We start from the raw sequence: 20,443 nt of genomic DNA on the forward strand, positions 1-20,443 counted from the left end.
TGTTCTTCTGTAGATATCCACAGTTACTCTTCATTATTTAAATCTGAACCCCAGATTTTTAAACAAACCCTCCCCCCCCCCCCCCCAAATAATAGAAACTTACACTTCATTTACGCCAATGAAAATGAATGAGAAACTTTATTTCAAGTTGTAAACAGGAAGCATACAAAATAACAGTCATACTCCAATAGAGCATGTTCCACGTTCAGAGCAGAATAATAGAAAATCAGTATTAATTCCCTTCTCTAGTTTCACAATTAAGTGCTTGGGTCTTAGCCCACTGTGAACAGAAGATAAATAAAATTCTTTGGTCCTCTTGAATGATCACATACAATGCCCCTGTGTCTTACATAGAGAGAAATTGAGTGCAATGCCTCATTTCAGTGCTGTGTACAAAAAAGGCACATCGTCAATATACTTCATTAGAACTTGATTCATGTTTAGAATACAATCACTGAAAAATAAAAAAAGGGTCTATGTCTGATTTGACCCAAACCTGTTTGGTGCTGTTGCGCTTGACAACAGTCTCTTTGACAATGTGAGCTATCGCCATGACGACACAGCTCCGTCACAAAAAACCCCAAAAAACAAAGAGGGTCTTTCAAATCAGCCAGGAAGATGAAACGATGAATGCGACCCGATAAAATGCGAATGATAAAATAGATAATCAGTTATAAGTGCATTGAAGTGAAATGTACAGCAGAACTGTAAAAAGTATGCCAAGGAGGCAAAAAAAGGGTTTTAAATGTGTGAAGTGCAGTAGGTTCAGAATGCTGTCCAAAGTCTGAGACTTGAAAAATTGAGGAGACAGCCCTAGACTACCTGGACAGGAAGGTTCAGTGTTTTTAGTGCCCGTAACAGGACATTATCAGTAGTGTGATTTTTCACTAGTGAGCACATCTTCTTCCTGAACTCTTTTTCTTTCCTTAACAACAACCTGCTCCCTGTCATAACTTATTCAACTGGGCCTAGTCCGTATATATGTGTTTATGTGTGTGTGTGTGTGTGTGTGTGTGTGTGTGTGTCCGCGTGTGTGCGTGTTTCAAGGTCACAAACTGTTGAAATCAAATGTAACCTCATCCACATCCCAACCAACCAATTCTTCAATAAAATATCATCCTTTTTTCTTTCTCTCTCTCTCTCTCTCTCTCTTTTTTTAAAAAAAAAAAAAAAAAAAAAACATATTTAAACCACCAGAGCAATAACGAGTTCCTATGTGCTGTGACTCATTTGGGAGGTGACGAGACTGTAATAGACTCCTTGCAGGTTGAGCAGCTGCTGGTGCGTTCCCTGTTCCACCACCACGCCGTTCTGGAACACGGCGATGCGGTCGGCGTTCTGAATGGTGGACAAACGGTGAGCCACCACGATACACGTTCTTCCCTCACGCGCTTTATCCAACGCTTCCTGAACTATCTGCTCCCAACGAGAGAAAGAAAGTAACAGAAAAGGAAAACGAAAGAGAGGAGAGAGCAAGAAAAGAGATAAAACGTCAAATGAACACTTAAAGAATAAGTCTATTTTGCTGTATGTAATCTCTGTCTTTTTACGTTCAGAGTGTAAGGTAAGACTGGGGCATGTACCTTTTCACTCTCTGTGTCCAGCGCGGACGTGGCCTCGTCCAATAGCAGTACTTTGGGGTTGCGAAGGATCGCTCTCGCTATGGCAATGCGTTGTTTCTGCCCGCCTGACAGCTGTGTACCCTTATCCCCTGCCTGCGTCTGGTATTTCTACAGACAAATATCAAATGTTAAAAAGTTAATAGACACACATTACCACATTATGACTGTAATTTAGATTCTACAACTGGGTTATAATGGAAGGACAATACAGTTGGTAGATGGATGAGTGAACAACTAAACAATGTACTTGTATCCTTAGGAAATTCCCTGTGAAAGAGATCAGTGTGCATCAGATTTATTTACTTTTTTTTGTTGTTGTTTGTTGTTTACCTGAGGCAAGCCTTCAATGAAAGAGTGAATGTTTGCGGCTTTGGCTGCCTGTTCAATCTCTTCCTGGGTGACCTGACGACTGTTGTCTCCGTAAGCGATGTTCTCTGCCAGGCTACAGTCGAACAGCACTGGCTCCTGGGATACAATGCCCAGCTGAGAACGCAGCCAGTGGATGTTGAGTCTTTTCACGTCGTTGTCGTCCAGCATCTGCACGGCGACGCAAAGTCGATCAGTTATTATTTTATCTCATCGTATCTAAATTCATAATCACCACCAATCCAATCATTTAAAGGTCTAGAAACTTCTTTGTCAGGTTTGAGACGGGGTTTGTGACAAGTTGCTGAAATTCCTCTGATACATTCACAAGTCTGAAAGCTGTTTTCGCTGCATGTTCGGGATCAAAAGGTGTACGGTCCTTACACCACCAGCAGGTGGGGCCGTGAGGCAATTTCTCTGCCACTGTTTGCTTTGGATTTGAATGAACCAAATGAAACATCCTGGTGTGCCAGTGAGGTAGTGGCTTGGTGAACTCTGTATAGACAGAGACTAGACTGATGTCACAGCTGCTCTCTCTATGTGTTTCGTGTGTCTGAATTATCTTATCTCTGGCCTTGACTTGTGTAATAATATAAGGCCTTTGTCCATAGAAGACTTGGCAGTTTTTTTTACTGTTTGGCAGTTACTGATTAACTCTGTATGTGTGTGTGTGTGTGTGTGTGTGTGTGTGTGTGTGTGTGTGTGTGTGTGTTTGTGTAGGTGTAGGTGTGTGTCTGTAGGGGTGTGTCTGTCAACAACCTACTCCAGTCATAAAGCTTACCTGTCAGTTACAGCACTAAAAAGGTAAGAGTGTGTGATGTGAAAAACTGTTTTTGTCGGTCTGTGTGTGTGAGTGTGTTTGTGTGTGTGTAGGTGTGTGTTTGTCAGCAACCTACTCCAGTCATAAAGCTTACCTGTCAGTTACAGCACTAAAATAAGTAAGAATTTTTTTGTTGGTCTGTGTGTATTCAAAAGTGTGATAAGTGAAAGTCTGTCTGTGTTGTGCTCTCTCTCTTGTTTGTGTGTGTGTGTGTGTGTTCTCACCACTCGGCCCTCCAGAGGGTCATAGAACCGCTCTAACAGTTGGATGGTGGTGCTCTTTCCACAGCCGCTGCTGCCCACCAAAGCCAAGGTCTGTCCCTTCTTCACTCTCAGTCTCAGGCCCTGCAGCACGGGAACCGCCGGCCGCGTCGGGTAGTTAAACCTCACATCCTCAAACCACACGTTCCCCTCAAATTTATCCTTTACAAAGAGACAGAGACAGACAGAGAGAGAGAGAGAGAGAGGGAAAGGGAGAGAGAAAGGGAGAGAGAGAGAGAGAGAGTTTAGAATTACACATCAGAAAATCAAACCTTAAGTCAATCAAAAAAAATCAATGACTAATTTTGAAAAACAGTGAGGTGGGAGAACCAAAGAGGGGTGAACCAAAGCCGACAACATAAAATGAATAAGCCCCAATGAACACTGTAAACCAAATTTCAGAACAGCAGTATTAAGACAAATAAAAGGGGTAAGAACCAAAACCAATATTATTATAGGAATGAGCACCACTGAACACAACAGAAATTCAAATTTCAGAACTGCAGTGTGGTTAATCTTAGCCATAACCATAACAGATAGCTTTATTTGTCTAACAGACGCTGCTAATAGTTGATAACATCTACACTTTCTAACAATATTAGCAGCAATATCAAGGTATTGACACTTGAACATGCAAAAGTTTAAAGAATGTCAGATAACAGTTCATCATCTACAGATACAGATCAGCTTCAACAGATAACATTCTTAGCATACATGGCGGTTACAGATAGCAATGTTAGCTCATAGCTTTTTACATGTTTGACGCATTCTCCTGTCAGATAAACTTCAAATGAACAAACGTACTGCCTAAAGAAGCAAGGTATCATAGATGAGGCATAAAAGGATCTCGGGGATGATTTATAAGCGGTGTAATGATATATAACTGCATCATATTAGGTCTTTGGGAAGGAGGTCGTCTGGTAGATCTGAGAGCTGCTAAATAGATTAAAGGCAGGATATGCTTGTGCGAGCGTGTGTGTGTGTGTGTGTGTGTGTGTGTGTGTGTGTGTGTGTGTGTGTTTGTGTGTCTGTGAGAGAGTGTGTGTGTGTTTGTGTATGTGTTTGTGTTCACATGTGCCTCTGTGTGTGTGTGTGTGTGTTACCGGTGAGTCTCCCTCCTCCGAGCCATTGTCGATGGCTGGGACTCTGTTGAGGAGCATGAAGATGTGAGAGGCAGACATCTTGGCTTTGGCGTAATTTGGAGTGAAAGAGTTAGCTTCTCCTACAGCCATCGCTCCGTAGATCACTGCAGAGATTACACTGAGACAGGAGAGAAATAGAGGTTAATGTTTATCAACTGTAAGTTAACACAGAAAACTGAGGAAGAAGAGAATGGTAATATAAGATTATTGGACTTCAAGCCAAAACACCATAAAAACTCTATTTCTATTTCTTTTAGATAAATAAAGTTATACATATCCCTCACACAACTCACACCTATATACTCCAACAAAATGATAAAGATATACTAAAAACACACACAGACACAGAAATTACTAAAACAAGGAATCCTGACATCTACAGCACACCAACTGACGTCATTCGGAAAAATCTATTCCATGTCGGTCCTTACAGTTAAAAATGCTCCAAAACATGACGGCTGTCATTTAGAGTGTTCTGCATGGTGCTATGACACACAGAATCTGTGTGTGAACTTAATGTGTTCTGTGGTTTTTATTTAATCATCAGTCCACACGGTGATCTTAGTTCAACACACGCCTCTTGTCTGCTATCAAAAATAAATGTCATTTTAAATAAGTGAATGTTTATTTGTTCTCTAGGACAATGCATACTTAAAGGAAGAGTGTGTTGATCTATGTAAGGAAGATCATTAACAGTGTTCTGTTTTTCATTTTTTGGGGTTTTTTTCCCATAGCATAAGTAATTATGTGCTTCTATCTTGTATCTTGCAAGCAAAGCACTGATTGGGTCGCCTGTCACATTCCACAGTCTCCATGGGGACAGGACCATCCCTTGTCCTCCTCTTTAGCTAAGTTGACCTGTCACACATTTCCTTTGTGTGTAATCATTAAACCTATCGCTGCCTGGCCTTTTATAGCATTAACCTGAGTCTCTCACACTCCATGGCAGAGGCAATCATTTTAGTGAACTATACAGATGTACTGCCTTTGTACCTGTGCCTGTGCGTGTGTGTGTGTGTGTGTGTGTGTGTGTGTGTTTGTGTGTGTGTGTGTGTGATTGTTTGTGTGTGTGTGTGTGTGTGTGTGTGTGATTAGTGAATGTGCAAACAAATGTGGGAATGTTTGGAAACCCTATGATCCCTTTCCAAGAATAATAAATCAAATCAAGGATACATATAAAAGAATACGCTGAGTAAGTTTTGCTTTGGTTTATCTCTAAAATCTAAACTGAGCCCACTTTCTGATATACTGATATCTAAGCTATAAATCTGTGGGTAAAGTGTGAAAAGGAATGACTGGGCATGGAAACACTCACAGAAAGACGCCCTCAAAAGTCATCAGTTTCTGTTCGATAAGCCAGGCGCCGAACCTAAAGCAGCCAGCATAAGCAAAGTAGATCATGGCCTGGGAGAAGGAGAAGGTAAAGCCAAAAATGTGGGCTTTCTTCTTGGCATTTCTGAGGAAGAGGGGAAAAAAATATTATGTGAGACACTGTTGGTTACAGGAATAAGTATAATTATTGTAGGATTAATCACAAAATTTATGAAGATACTCATATAAATACCATAACGGGGTGCTGTCTGGTGTGATGGAAAGAAAAAGGCTAGTTGGGGCATTTAGTGTTATTTCTTTTTGTTTGTTTATTTCTTTTTGTTTGTTTGTTTGTTTGTTTTTACATACCTGTATGGCACAACTAAATTCTCCTGATACAAAGTCTCAAACTTGGACTCTCTGGTGAGAGACACAACAGTTCTGATATTCTCAATGGCCTCTGTAGCAATCTGAGAAAGAAAGCGAGATAGAGAGAGAGAAACAACCGTGGAACATGTGAGAGGAGATTTATGACAGCAGAGATGGGTAGCGGTTATATCGTTCTGATAAGAGGTCGTTTTCACTGGCGTGTTTTGTTTGTTTGGCGTACCTTTCCCGCCTGCTCCAGCTCTTTCTTGTCCTTTGCCGCGTGGCCGCCCAACATCTTCATCTGGATGGCACCAGCGATGGCCATGATGGGGACGATGGAGAGGATGAGGAGGGTGAGTTGCCAACCGTACACAAAGGAGATGATGATGGACGTTCCAAGGTTGGCCACATTCTGGGCCAGCGTCGCCATCCTCAAACCTGTCGCCTGTTGGGGAAAAAAAATCCAAAAGAACCAGTCAAGATAGCGATCTAGACCAGAATCACGTCATTTTTTCACAACTTCTTTAGTCGTTTGATTTTGTTTGTTTGTTTGTTTTCACCTTATTCATTGAAACTGCATGTTTGAAAAATATTATAGTTGGTCTTGACGACTGTGAAGTTTGTCCTGTGATTTGGCTGAAGTGATGAGTAATTAGATCATAAGTGAAATTGGAGATTTCGTATTTTTATGTCGTTGTGATTCATCGACTTTGAACGGCGAACACGTGAACTGAGCGCCTTGAGGAAGACGCTGAGATACTTACGCCCTGAACCTGAGCGGTATCTGCTGCCAGTCTAGTGGTCAAAGCTCCCACACTGTTTTTAGGGTCGTCATACCAGCCTAAGTCCTGTACCACACACACACAGACAGAGAGAAAGTCAGAGACGGACAGAGAGAGTTAGAACTGGGGGCATTGTTACGGTCTGTTCTCACACGTGAACCTATTTACACTTGTATGTAGACTTAACCTTAAAAGGAACGCTAAACTCTCTTTAAAGAGAAACCAACTTGAGACTAACTTGTTACTTCTTTTATTAATTTATTGCAATTGTTTATTGGGTGATGTGTAGATTACCATATACACGAACACAGACAAACACACACACACACCCACACACATACACACACCAACACTCCCATGTGTGTCGTACCTGTCTCATCATTGCTTTAAAGGCCTTGTACCTCAGTCGCATTGTCAGAATCTCACCAGCTTTCCCAAAACAGAAACCCTGACAAAGAAAAGAATCAGTATGAGGTTTTTTTTTTTCCATTTCAAAACACCCACCAATGTTCATTGCACAAACACCTTGACCACAGTTAATGATGGACATGTTTGCTAATGCTAGCTGTATCTGCAGTCTTGGATAGGGTTTAGGTTAGGTTTCAGCTCAGGTTTAGGACTAAGAATTTAAATTCGCATTTAAGATTTCAATTTAAGGTGAGTATTCAAGGTCTGGGTAAGAATTAGGATTTTAGCAAAGGTTTGGATTTAATAGTCGAATCAAAGATTTTTTAAGGGTGTTTATGGATTTAAAATCTACAAAACAGTTCATTGGAAAGGCTTGTTAGAAGCTCTAAAAACAAACAGTATTTTCAGGCTCTTTTAAAACTGCGTAGATCTGCAGAAGAGCTTTGTGTATTAACATTAAAACAACACGCTGACATGTGAAGTACTACTCTAGTAATTATTACTGTTCTGCCTTTATATCAGAAAAATTATGTAACTGAATTATGACTTTTGCATACACAGGACTTGTCTGGACAAGTCCACGTGATGTTTGTCTTCTGAGTCAATGATTGACAGATCGATAACAGAAAGGAAGGATTGCCACTAATGTCAAAGGACAGAACCATCTCACGTGCGCTCTTTTAAAGGAGAGGAAAACTCGTCACCATGGAAACCATTCACCAAAAGCCACTGCTTTTTTTTTAACCTACTGTGTTTGAGTTAAGTGTGCAGCTCTATTTTTAGGGGTAAACTGATATATTTCAGTGAAAACCAAGGTAAAGAACATTATGCAGGGGAACTGCTTCGCTATGGGTTGACACTGAGTAGTGTTACTATTCTCCCTGATTTAAGGCAAATATGGTGTGTTCCCAAATTTCAAAACCAGTCCAGAGTCTCATTTATTCACACACACACACACACACCTGGAAGAAGAGCGTGACAAAGGAGACGGCACCGATAGCAGCAAACAGCAGAGAGAAAAGAGTGGATTTTTCTTTCACAACTTCCTGATCATTTTCAGCGAACACCTGAAAAAGACAGAGAGAGAGAGAAGACTCTGAGACAATGAACTAGGAGTATGTCTGTGTGTGTGTGTGTGTGTGTGTGTGTGTGTAACATGTATTGGTATCTTCCTGGGGATCGAAGGTCCACAGTAAAAATGCATAATCTCACAAAAAGTCCTTGGTGGGGATCAAAATGCTGGTCCCCACTAGGAGAACAACCTTTTTCTAAACTATATTGTTGTTATAAAACAAAAAGTATCAAAACATTTCTTTGGTTAAGGTTAGGGTTAGAGTTAGGGTTAGGGATAGATTAGTATTCTTTAGTTACAGGATAATAAGAGTCAATGTGAAGTGCCCACTAGGATATCAATACAAACGTGTGTTGGTGTGTGTTTGTGTATGTGTGTGTGTGTGTGTGTGTGTGTGTGTTGTGTGACTTACAGCAATAATCTTGGAGAAGATGACAGCAAAAGCAGGCTGCAGGCCTCCGTTAATGATGGCACAGAAAACACCCACTACCATATAAGGCCATTCAGGCTTATTCAACCTCAAAACCTTTAGGAATGAAACTTCTGGAAGTTTCTCCTCCTGCAAAGAGGGCGAGAGAGAGAGGGAGAGAGAGAGAGAGCAGAGAGGAGTGCGACATACTTTGTGAGAAACAGATTTGCAACAACTTGTTCTATTAAACATGAGTGAAAGACTAAAACCAAAATCATTTTTCAAGATGTGTCATCCCCTTCAAAGAGAAAAACTAAAGGAGACATTAATAGCAGCAAAAACAGAGATAATAAACAAAAACTGAGGAGCTCTTCCTTTCCTTTAAGGTGAAAGAGAGTCTTTTATCCCTCCATTCCTCCCTTCATCCTGCTCTCTTTTTTGACAAGCACTTACCTCCTCTGTCTCTTTGTCACCATCATCTTTCTTTTCTTTCTCAGAGCCGACAAAGGAGCCTTTGGATTTCTGTCTGAAGAGTGTGCGTTCTGTCACGGACGTCGCTGAAGGACTCTTCTCGTCAAAAGCCACCTCCTTACTGCCCTCCTCCTCCTTCTCTGCACTCTTAAATGTCTAGGAGAACGGAACATGGGTAAGACCACAACAGAGCAGTGTTTGAGCGGGTTGAGTTGGGGTGGATGGTGCTGGGATGGATTTGGTTGTGTTGCGTTGCGTTGCGTTGCGTTGCGTTGCGTTGCGTTGCGTTGCGTTGAGTTGCGTTGCGTTGTGTTGTGTTGCATTGCATTGCATTTCTGTGCTGGTGTATGTGTGTTCACATCATATCTTAATGTAATGTACACACAGTGTACGTGCAGTTTGTACAATGTTGTGCTGTTTTGTAAATTCACCTGCATGGTGACGAGAGAATGGTAAACCCCCTGCTTCTTCATCAGTTCGTCGTGTGTGCCCAACTCCACAATCTTTCCGTTTTGGAAGCCAGCGATGACATCGGCGTTTCGGATGGTTGACAGGCGGTGGGCGACGATGATGGTGGTCCTACCTAACCTCACCTACGAACGCAAACAAAAATTCAATTTCCATTTCAGCTGCATTCAAATTCCACTGGCACTCCCTATGTGAATTTGTAGTTTGGTAACAGTTTGGTTATGCAGAACACCAGTCATCTTACACCACGCAGATGTTTTACTGTGGTAACTGAATTAGCAACATAAATAATTAACTTAACACATGACGCTGGTACAGCCCTCTAAAGTTGCATTCGCTTTTTGTGAACATTTGGGAAACGGCTTGTCTGGGATGAGGAAACACGTCAGTAATTGGGAACGTAAATATGTTTGATGTGTAGAATACCACGGCGTGTGTACCTTGTCCAGGGCCGCTTGTACAATGGCTTCACTCTCGGTGTCCAACGCAGATGTGGCCTCGTCCAACAGGAGGATCTTGGGATTGCGTACGAGAGCACGGGCGATTGCGATTCGCTGTTTCTGGCCACCACTCATCTGGGTGCCTCTGTCTCCAACCAGTGTATCGAATTTCTGTGAAAAATTCATGAGACGAGACTTAAACCAACAATTTTTGTTTTGTTTTGAGTCGTTTCCCTGAAGGAGGATGTCTTTCCCAATGTGACGATTCTGTTTTTGAACATGTGTTCCTGCTCTTGCATGACATATCTGAATGTTGCAACCAATAACAATCTTTCTAGTATTTATACAGCTTCATAACTACTGATTATATTTAATTTCTCTTAGATGTCATATTACTAATGGAATTACCTGGTGCTCACAGATTCAGAACTGAAATACCAATAACATATTTTTATATTTTTATCATTGAGACTTTACTGTCTACAATTTACGAGCTAACAGTGTTTAACTGGATTATTTTTAACAGACTGTATGGTTGCACAGTGAGCTGTATCTTACATTTGGGAGTTTCATGATGAAATCGTAGGCGTTGGCTTCTCGTGTGGCCTGCTCGATCTCGGCCTGAGTGACATCTTCACGTCCATAACGTATGTTCTCGGCGATGGTGGTGGCAAACAGAACAGGCTCTTGACTCACGACTCCAATCAGCTTCCTAAGATGACTCACATTCAGAGAACGGATGTCATGACCATCTATACTCACCTACGCACATAAAGAGAGAGAGAGAGAGAGAGAGAGAGAGAGAGAGAGAGAGAGCAGAGACGAGCGCAACATACTTGGTGAGAAACAGATTTGCAACAACTTATTCTATTAAACAAAGTGAGAGAGAGAGGAACAACGAGGGTGAGAGTGAGGAAGACAAAGGAAGAAAGAAAGAAAGAAAGAAAGAAAGAAAGAAAGAAAGAAAGAAAGAAAGAAAGAAAGAAAGAAAGAAAGAAGAGCATTTTGAAGGGTTACTGCAGTACTCTCTCTCTTTTTCTCTGTGACACATACTGTTCCCCCTTGCGGGTCGTAGAAACGCTGCAGCAGCTGAACGGTGGTGCTCTTGCCACACCCACTACTCCCCACCAGAGCGATGGTCTGTCCACTACTGATTTTCAAGTTCATTCCATTCAGTACCTACACACACAAGCACACCATTCTGAATGACAACATCTTATAATTTCAGTGTAGCTTACAGCATCTAAACAGCTAAACAATATTAGACACCAAATAATTCTTAATAAACATATTAAAAAATTATGAGAAATACTGATGTGATAAATGTGTGTTGCATTTCATATATCTATAAACCAGCTGAACTTACTTTGACGTCCTGTCGTGATGGGTAGCGGAAATGAATGTTTTTAAACTCAATGTTCCCTTTCACTGAATCCAGTTTGTGACCGTGATCTGAGAAACTGTTAATGTTGGGCTCCTGAAAAACAAAGCATACACACAGTGAGTCTCAAGAAATCACCATTCAGTTTATTACCATTTTTCACTTTTTACAAAAGTCAATGAAAAAAAAAAAGTTCCTGGTTAGCATAAAATATTAACCTTTAGACACATAAGGCATAAAAAATTGTAGTGTAGCTATAACACAGGCAATATAAAATGCATATGAGGTCAAAGTACTACACAATACAGTGAAGTGCAGTAAACAACACCACATAGTGTCTGGAGATGAAGTCAAATGCTGTGGAAATAGGAGAAGTGTGGATAACATATGTGCATGTTTTGTAAAGTGTGTTGTACAAACAGGCAGCGCATATTGTAAAATGCAGCGTCATGTGGAAAATTGAAGTTAGAAGACGGTACAAAAGATTGGACACCGGGCGTCCGGAACAGTTCGGTTAAGGCCGTTAGCACTGATTTGTGTGACGGCTTGATAACATAAACTGTTTTCAGGTCTGGCAATTCAAGACTGGGTTCTCCGGTACCATTGGCCAGGAAGCAGGAACCCAAACAGACTAAGGCCGGAATCCTGCCTGATTTTGTGGGGTCAAGTCTTGTTCAAATTTCACAAAGGAACGGAACAAACTTCAAACGTATTCCCTCTGCACCTACGAGACAACTTTAAAAATCTTATACCAAAATGCTCCAATTCCGACAAGTTTGATCCTTACTCATATAAGACAGGGCAGGAGTTTTAAATGTTTTTTTTTCTTCTTTTTTTTTTGCGGAGTGTTTACTGGGACTCACATCAGTTCAGAGAAAAGTGAGCGAGAGCTCAAGTGTTCATTAGATCCCAGCAGGTGGTAACTCTGAACTCCCCTCTCGATCAAGGCCATGTTTAGGGTAAAACAATGGAGGGAAACCGGGGGTCTGAGCTTTGGTTTATTTGTGTTGGACTTTGTTTTTTTGGCTTTTGCCCTGTCTCTCCTCAGAGCTACCGTTCCTTCACTGTGTGTGTGTTTATGTGTTTGTGTGTGTATGTGTGTTTTGAGAGTTTGTTTGAACGAGGTGACAGTGTGTGTGTATCCACGTGAGAGTGTACGTGTACACGTGTGTGTGTGTGTGTGTGTCCCACGTCCCGACCTCTTCTCCTCAGGTTTGCTCCACAGGGAGATAAAGGAGACAGGAAGACGGAAATTCGAGACAGGAAATTCAACGTTAACATCGGTTCCTTTGTTGGTACGGTTTCCCTAAACAAATACCCTCCTCGCAACTTCTTCTTCACCTGAGCTTCATTTGACTTTATTTTACAATTTTACAATTTTCCCTCAACCAAGTATTCCCTCTTTCATTTATTATTCGTTAATCATAATCTCATCTCATTCCTAAATACCTACTACTGCTTCACATGTTCCTTGAAGTTTTTACCCGAAAACTCTTACTTTCTCGCAAATGGACCTAAGCCCGACTGACAAACTGACACTGTAACATAAAAGCATCACAAGAGTCTAATAGCATTTCATCTCAGACAGGCAACCTCTCTTTTGAGTTCTGTCCTAAGCGGCAGAAACAGAAGACACCTGGAGTTATCTCTCGACTCAGTGTGTGGATGTATCAGAACAGTGCGAGATGAGGTCAGGACAGTCACTTACATGGTCAATGATACCGAAGACTTTATGGGCAGCCCCTCTCGCGCTGGAGAAAGCCTGGATGTTTGGTGAGGTTTGGCCAAGGCCAAAAGCTCCAATCAGGACTGAGAAAAATACCTGGAGGACAGATAGACAAACAGACAAACACAGAGAGAGAGAAAGAAAGAGAGAGGGAGAGAGAGAGAGAGAGAGAGAGAGAGGGAGAGAGAGAGGCAGGCAGAGAGGCAGACAGAGATAAAGTCTTTTAACTTAAGTTGCTGACTGCCAAAAACAGAATGGGAGGTATCAGCTTCATTTCAAAACCAATTACACCCTGCTTTATAGCACAGTACAGGACTGACTCTTTTACAGTGCACTCTGGCACAGTGATAGTCCTGACTCAGTATTCAGTCCAACTGTATGATAACTGAGATTAAACATTATTTGTTGACTTGGTGTTCTAATTTATGATTCAGTGTTCTCGACTATAATTTACGGTTCAGTGTGCTTAGGACCGCTATTCCCTTAATGGCTTGACACATCTTTTTTCTCTCTTTCTTTCTTTCTTTCTTTCTTTCTTTCTTTCTTTCATTATAATGCTGAATTCCACTACAGTGCTCTTGTTGAGAGTCAGTGTTCATTCCCTGTCATTCCCTGCTTTGCTGACTTTGACTCGAAAGTCGCTGTGAATCGGCGCTGACTCCCTGGCCAAACCGTTCGGACTCACCGTGAGTACCATGCCGATGCTGTACTCTCCTGCCAAAATCAGGGTGCTTCCGTACCAGAAGGCCAGAGCATATGACATGTAAATCATGAAGAAGGTGAAACCTACAGCGATGTTCACTGTGATGGCTTTCCTTACACCCATGTTCTTAGCGTCCTCTAGGTTTTTGTGATACCTTTGAACAGAGAGAAAGACAAAACAGGCAGATGTGGTTCAATTCACTTCATCGCCACAACAATGAAATTAAAAAAAGAAAAAAAAAAAAGAACTTTGGGAGGAGGCCCACTGTTCATGTAAAAGCTTTTGTGCTAACTTCAGAGACTTGCTAAGGACAACAATAGATTTCATAACTGATGTTTCTTGCACGTATGACTAATAATATTCAAGGTTATATTTTAGTATCATCAGTAATCTACAGCATGGTCCTTAAAGATTCTCTTCCTAAAGTAGTAATATAACCACACTTGGACACAGAGAGGGGGGGGGGAGAAAGATGAAGAAGAAGAAGAAGAAGAAGAAGGAGAAGGAGAAGGAGAAGGAGAAGGAGAAGGAGAAGAACAAGAAAAAGTAGAAATTGAGAGAAGGTGTCAAGGTTAGCGTGGACCAGAGCACCAGCTTTTGGCCATGTTACAGACAATGGTCTACACCTTTTCTTTTCAATCGTCAGACAGGAAGGGTAATGTAGAGAACTTGGCTCAGAGAACTAAAGCTGAACAGACAGTAATCAGTGACATAGGTCAGCGACATATATAAATAACCGTGGAACGAGGCCAGGAATGCCTTAGGCCAAGCTTGCTTCAAAAGCTTATGCAGCCCAAAGACAGAACTGCAGTCAGCCATAAACATTATATGGCATTTTTGTGAATGGAAGTCCAGCTGGAGAGCAGAGCTGTGTACTTGAAAACCAAAATGGCATTTTTGGCCATGTCAAAGTCCTTCATTATGTGTTGTTTAATTAGATCCACCCACTACATAAACACACTCTGATATCAAACACATGAATTTACACACACATTCTTCACTCTTTCAAAATTCCTCAGCACCCCCCTCCCCACACACACACTGTCTCTTGCTCTCTTTCTCTCTCTCTCTCTCTCTCTCTCTCTTTTTCAGACACCCCCCCCCAAGAATATTACATACTTCGATCGTAACCAAAGCAAACTAAACTTCTTAGTCTTCTTATTTAATCAAAACATCAACATCCTTCAGGAAGGGTGCACCAACACATACACACACACACACACGCACACACATACATACCTCTCTATCTCTTTCTTCTGTCCTCCAAAAGCAAAAACTGTTCTGATTGCAGACAGGACTTCTTCAGCCACAGCTCCGGCTTTAGCATAAGCTGTCTGCTCTTTGGAAGTAAATGATGTCATCACCTTGAAAGAGATAGAGAGAGAGCGATACAGGGAGAGAGAGAGACAGAGTGAGAGAGAGAGAGAGACAGAGAGAGAGACAGAGAGAGAGAGCACATGCCTGTTTTATCATACCATAAAAGCAATAAAATGATTGCTTACTTGTGTTACAACTATAAAAGGGAACAAATGCAACTATACACACACACACAGACACACACAAATGCACACACACATGCGCGCGCACACACACACACACAGAACCATACGACGTCCTAATCAAGTTAATCATGCTTCAAAACAGCACTGCCTTTGCAAAGTAAAGCAGAAAATTTGACCCAGCAGGAGGGACAAGAGAGAGAGAGACTGGTGGTGGAAGTAGATTCCATTCCATTCTTTCTGCTGTCTCAAAGCCTCATTCTCTCTCTCTCTCTCTGCTTACAACACATAGATAAACACACATTACACATCTCTTCTCTTCTCCTCTAACTCTCACTCTGTCGCATGTTCCTATCTCAGTCTCTCTCTCTCTCTCTCTCTCTCACTCTGTCACGTTCCTATCTCAGTCTCTCTCTCTGTTTTGCTTTCTTTGGCTCAGTTTTTCTTTCTCTCACTTTCTCTGTATCAAATGACTGCTCTCTCTCTCTCTCTCTCTCTCTCTCTCTCTTTCTCTCGCTCTCTCTCATGGCTTCTTTTTTTCTTGCTCCCCTCATTTCCTCCCTCATCTTGAATCACCATGCTCTTATGCTCTCTCTCTCTCTCTCTCTCTCTCTCTCTCTTTCTCTCTCTGTTACTTACTTTGGCTATAATGGCAGCAGAGACGCCAAGCAGGGGACTGACAGCGAGGATAACGAGGGTAAGTTTCCAGCCTCTGATGAAACCCACAATGATGCCAGTGAGGAAGGTGGTTAAACTCTGAATCAGCATTCCCAGCTTATCCCCAATACCCTCGTTTATCTTGTAGATGTCACTGTCAACAAAAAGAAAAGGGGGCGTAAGACTGTCAGTTAGGGTGTGTGAATCGGACATCTGTCAGAATCTGTCAGTTTGAATCTACCCTCATTTTTCACTTTTTGCACTGTCTGTGACACGGAGGTGAAAAGAGAGAAATCTCCAAGGTGTAGATTGTGTGTGTGTGTGTGTGTGTGTGTTTCCGTTGATTTCATAACCCTCATTGTTCTCTCTGCTCTAATGTTTCCTCTCTCCTGCTGTGAGTTTTAACTTTGACTGTGACTAAGTACAGAGACTGATTTGTATCAAATAGTCTTAGTATGTAGCATGGGTCTTATCTGCTAAACACACACACACACACACACACACACACACATAAATATATGTACAAATATATATTAAAAAGCATGAATTCTTTTTAGATATCTCACTCTGTGAGGCGGGTGTTGAGTTGGCCTGTTTCATTGACATCGAACCAGCCGATCTCTTGTTTTATGATGGAGTGGAAAAACAGCTTCCTGAGTCTCTTCACCTGTCGTCCAGCCGCCAGAGTCCAGAAGGCTACCTGTATATATGCAGCCACCAAGACTACAAATCCCATAATGCTGTAGTATACGGCATACCTAAATGAGAGACATACAGAGAGAGAGAGAGAGAGAGAGAGAGAGAGGTATTCAGTGACTGCATTTTCCATATGTTGAATAACTTACAAAAAAAAGGAAAATATGAAGAAAATATTTTATGTATTAGACATGTCATTTCTAAAATTCTATTTTATCTTGCATTAAAAATAAAGCTAAACTGGAAAAGACAGAAACTAGCAAAGAGGGTGGATGTTTTTAATTCCCCTCTGAAAAAAATAAACAAACAAACAAACAAAAAAGAAAAACAGGCTGAATTCTTGTCATGTTCAGTTTTAAAAAGACAGATTTACAAGCTACATCAACTTGCTTTGAACTTGTGTAAAGTATTAGTAAGACTGGCACTACTGTGTTACAAAACTGGTTCAACTGGTATGTGAGAACAACCCAGTACCTGGTCATCTGCTCTCCCAGTGTTTCATTGGACTGTGGAAATGTGAAGTCTGACATTGACAGAACGACAGAACATATTACAACCATGTGGTCAAAACCATGTCACAAACAAATGAAGCCGAATACAGAGGATAACAGAAAACAGAGCTTTAGCAGTAACAGGTCCTGTCTTAAGGTAACCATCCAAAACATGGATTACGTTTCTTTTTTCACCTCTAAAATACTTTTAAGTCGTAATTTTTAAATGGAATTGGTCAGAAGCCTCCAGAGACAACGCCAACACTTTTGATAAAGCTACTGTATTTCAAAGTTACCATAAAGAGCAGAAAATCATAACTTTTCTTGCATTACTGGATTATTTTAAATCTTAAGACAGTAATTTGTGTCACACTGTGTTGAATGGATATGTTGTTAAATTGTGAAGGGACCTACTTGGATAACCTGTCAAGTTGTCTGGTAAAGACCCCATCTCGTTTTCGGCGAAACTGTCTGTCATGTCACCAAACACAATGACCATGAGAGGAAGTACCGCCCCATTGGCCATGGACATGATTACTCCTAAAACCATCAGGAGAGTGTCCAAACTATCTGCAAAACGGAACTGACACACACACACACACACACACACAAACACACAGAAGAGACAGATGATTGTGATGATGATGACGATGATGATGATGATGAAGGTGAGGAGGCGGAGCAAGAGGACAAATGATATAGCAGATAAAATAAAAAGAAAATAAATTTTGAATCCAACAATGGTAATTGAGGAGACATTATGTGCTTTTTAAACATTCTTCTTCTGTGCTTTAAGTCTGATGCAGTTGAAAAGCATGACTGATGACATCATCTTTTACACTTACACTTCGTCATTTGGTAAATGCTTTTGTCCAAAGTGACTTACAAAAGACCACTTCATTTCTTTATAAACAGAGTGCACATCTAACCAAAGCACACTGGAATCCTTTATTATGTTTAGAACATACTAACAGAAATACAAAACTTCAATTAACCAAACAGTAATTCACGAAGTAGACTGTAATGGATATTTTGCACTCCTAACAATAACGCTCATATGTAAGCAGTGCGTTAAACTGGTTCGAAACTGAATCAAAAATTATACAAGTTGTAAATAGTTTAGGTAAATTACATTATAAGATATTACGGAGCTCAGTGGATTACCCAGAGACATACTGAGCAACGAAATCCAGGTTGAGTGAAATGCTACCTATTGAAGCCAGCGCTTCACTGCAGTAAATCAATAAGAAAACTATATCTAGCTGAAGGCCGATTCAGTGGAAAAGGTATCGGTTAATCTTAACAATCGATCGGACGTTGCAGATCAACAAATGGAACATGCAAGTTTCTAAGTAAAGCCGAGGATGCCACATTCAGTTTTAAAATGAGTCATGTTTGTTGCGAGTGGCAACTGACAAGATAACTCATTAGGAAATGTATTTTCACCATAAATAAAAAAAAAAACTGTTGACTGATGATTTATCATAAATCATGAAAATGATTTTACAATATTACGTAATGACACAAGCAATGGAACTGGCACCTAGAAATGTAAGCCCATCTATAAATTACACATAAGGCTCACAATAAATTACACGTAAACAGATGTATGTTAAAAAAAAAAGTCGCTGGCATCAGGCTACTTACCATTTCAAAAGGACCAACCATCTCCACTTTCTCTGGCTTCTCCTTCTCCTTGTCCTTGTCCTCTACATCTTTCCCACTAAAAAACAGTGTCATACGTGAAAACAAGATAATATACTATGTAATACCGGTAGGTTTATGTTAAATTAAACATTATGAAATAAACAAACGGGTTTTTTAGTAATGTTGTAAGATGTACAACAGTGAATCTTCCCGTTTTAGCCATTTGATGACGGCCGAAGACAAAATTTTGCCGAAACAAAACATGACGTAACACGTTGTCATAAATAGGACATAACCCTAATATTTCAAGTCAACTATTCATCGTTACAACTGTAAAATGTTGGAATTTTGCCTCAAATGGGTTAGTTCAATGGTTACGGTAACACAGACTACTGTTGGATATCGTAGTTTTTGGATACAGTATAATCCCTTACTCATTGCTACTTATTTTAATAAACAAAATAACTTACCTTACGTCCCCATTTTTGTCGCTTTTGACTTTCTCCTCGTCAAAGTCGTATTTTTCACCCATGTTGTCTCGATCCTGACGCTCAGTTTTCGCTCCTAAATCCAGTTACTTTGTAGGTTTGGGGATGACAGAAGGAGGGTAGTTTCGTACTGTGTAAATTTAGAGACATGTTACAGTAAACTGCACTTTGGGAATAACAAACTGCTTGAGGATATTTTCACGACATAGGCCTACTTCATCTGATAAGGGCAAAAAACACCTGTGTTTGTTTTTCTCGTCACACAACAGTCCCTCTAAAGCAAAATCATTTCATAATTTAGCAGAATAACGGAAGGACTCGTCCGACGAGCGGGCAAACTCTACCACTAGACCATATCAGCGTTCACGATTATAGCTCTAATGCTAAATTTTCCTTACTACAACACAGACCATTTCTGTGTAATTCTTACCACTACTACCGCGATCCTTCGAAACAAACGTAGCGTGTATTTCTAGGTGGCTGTATACTCCCTCAGGAGCTGAGAGCTCCGGTCTGGTTCACACGCGTTCTGGACTTGACAGTGTGCGGCAGCGAAGCGGCTGCTATGTTTATAGCACAGGGGTTTATTACGGTACTGCCGCTTGCATCATATACAGCCGACGCTTTGATTGCGCCTAATCGTTTGGCCCTTTGTTCTTTGAAATGTGTCTGTCATTGACCCAGGCATAGAATATTCAATTATAGTGACCGAGGTTACGTTTCTAAATGAAAATGGTAAAATCTTTATTTTCATTAGTTTCTTTTTTTCTTTTTTTTTCAGGCATATGACGCTCACAGCAGACAAAGGCCTTCTAGACTTGAAGAAATCCATGTCACGTTTTAAAATGATTTGTTCGTGCCGAGTTCATTTCTGAATTTGAAGACGACAAATGCACACGCACGCAAACGCACGCGCGCACACTGGCACATTAAACTATTTTAAAACAACTGAAATTCTCTCAGAATCATTCCTCCCTTTCACTATTTTACTTAGTATTATTTGTTTATTTTCATTTGTTTCCGTCCTCGACATTGTCTGTTGTTGAATACAAACATAGCCAACAGGTCTTCCTAAATATTTTAATGCCCTGAAGGAAAACTAAGTTTTAAATTTATCATATGTAAAACTAACAAATTGAGGGAAGGGTTTAACAATGATAGTGCCCAGTCTTTCTTTCTTTCTTTCTTTCTTTCTTTCTTTCTTTCTTTCTTTCT

At 40.7% G+C, this 20,443-nt stretch overlaps 1 protein-coding gene across 1 annotated transcript; it reads right to left on the reverse strand.

Moving 5' to 3' along the window:
• Nucleotides 1-1,133: 1,133 nt before the first annotated feature.
• abcb4 (ATP-binding cassette, sub-family B (MDR/TAP), member 4) lies at nt 1,134-19,732 on the reverse strand. The gene is made up of 28 exons (XM_030783529.1): nt 19,659-19,732; nt 19,211-19,358; nt 18,741-18,816; nt 17,508-17,676; nt 17,077-17,125; nt 16,473-16,664; nt 15,889-16,060; nt 14,990-15,114; nt 13,733-13,904; nt 13,030-13,143; nt 11,307-11,417; nt 10,994-11,119; nt 10,499-10,702; nt 9,941-10,111; nt 9,464-9,625; nt 9,015-9,188; nt 8,565-8,711; nt 8,043-8,147; nt 7,043-7,120; nt 6,655-6,738; nt 6,132-6,335; nt 5,891-5,991; nt 5,526-5,666; nt 4,172-4,328; nt 3,033-3,230; nt 1,953-2,159; nt 1,584-1,730; nt 1,134-1,416 (listed from the first exon to the last, which is right to left on the reverse strand). Exons 2-28 carry the CDS (start codon nt 19,270-19,272, stop codon nt 1,213-1,215), a joined length of 3,852 nt encoding a protein of 1,283 aa, XP_030639389.1. The 5' UTR covers nt 19,273-19,358; nt 19,659-19,732; the 3' UTR covers nt 1,134-1,212.
• Between the last annotated feature and the right edge of the window lie 711 nt (nt 19,733-20,443).

This window comes from Chanos chanos, chromosome 9, assembly GCF_902362185.1.
Source record: "Chanos chanos chromosome 9, fChaCha1.1, whole genome shotgun sequence".
In the NCBI taxonomy this organism is placed as follows: domain Eukaryota; kingdom Metazoa; phylum Chordata; class Actinopteri; order Gonorynchiformes; family Chanidae; genus Chanos; species Chanos chanos.

What these genes read in the sequence shown, in the direction of transcription:
- abcb4 (XM_030783529.1), bottom strand. Translation starts at nt 19,272, where the DNA reads ATGGGTGAAAAATACGACTTTGACGAGGAGAAAGTCAAAAGCGACAAA. An exon ending in ATACCGCTCAGGTTCAGGGC is followed by an intron (nt 6,336 to 6,654) that starts GTAAGTATCTCA and finishes TTTCCCCAACAG; the next exon opens with GCGACAGGTTTGAGGATGGC. An exon ending in ACTTTTGAGGGCGTCTTTCT is followed by an intron (nt 4,329 to 5,525) that starts GTGAGTGTTTCC and finishes CTCCTGTCTCAG; the next exon opens with TGTAATCTCTGCAGTGATCT.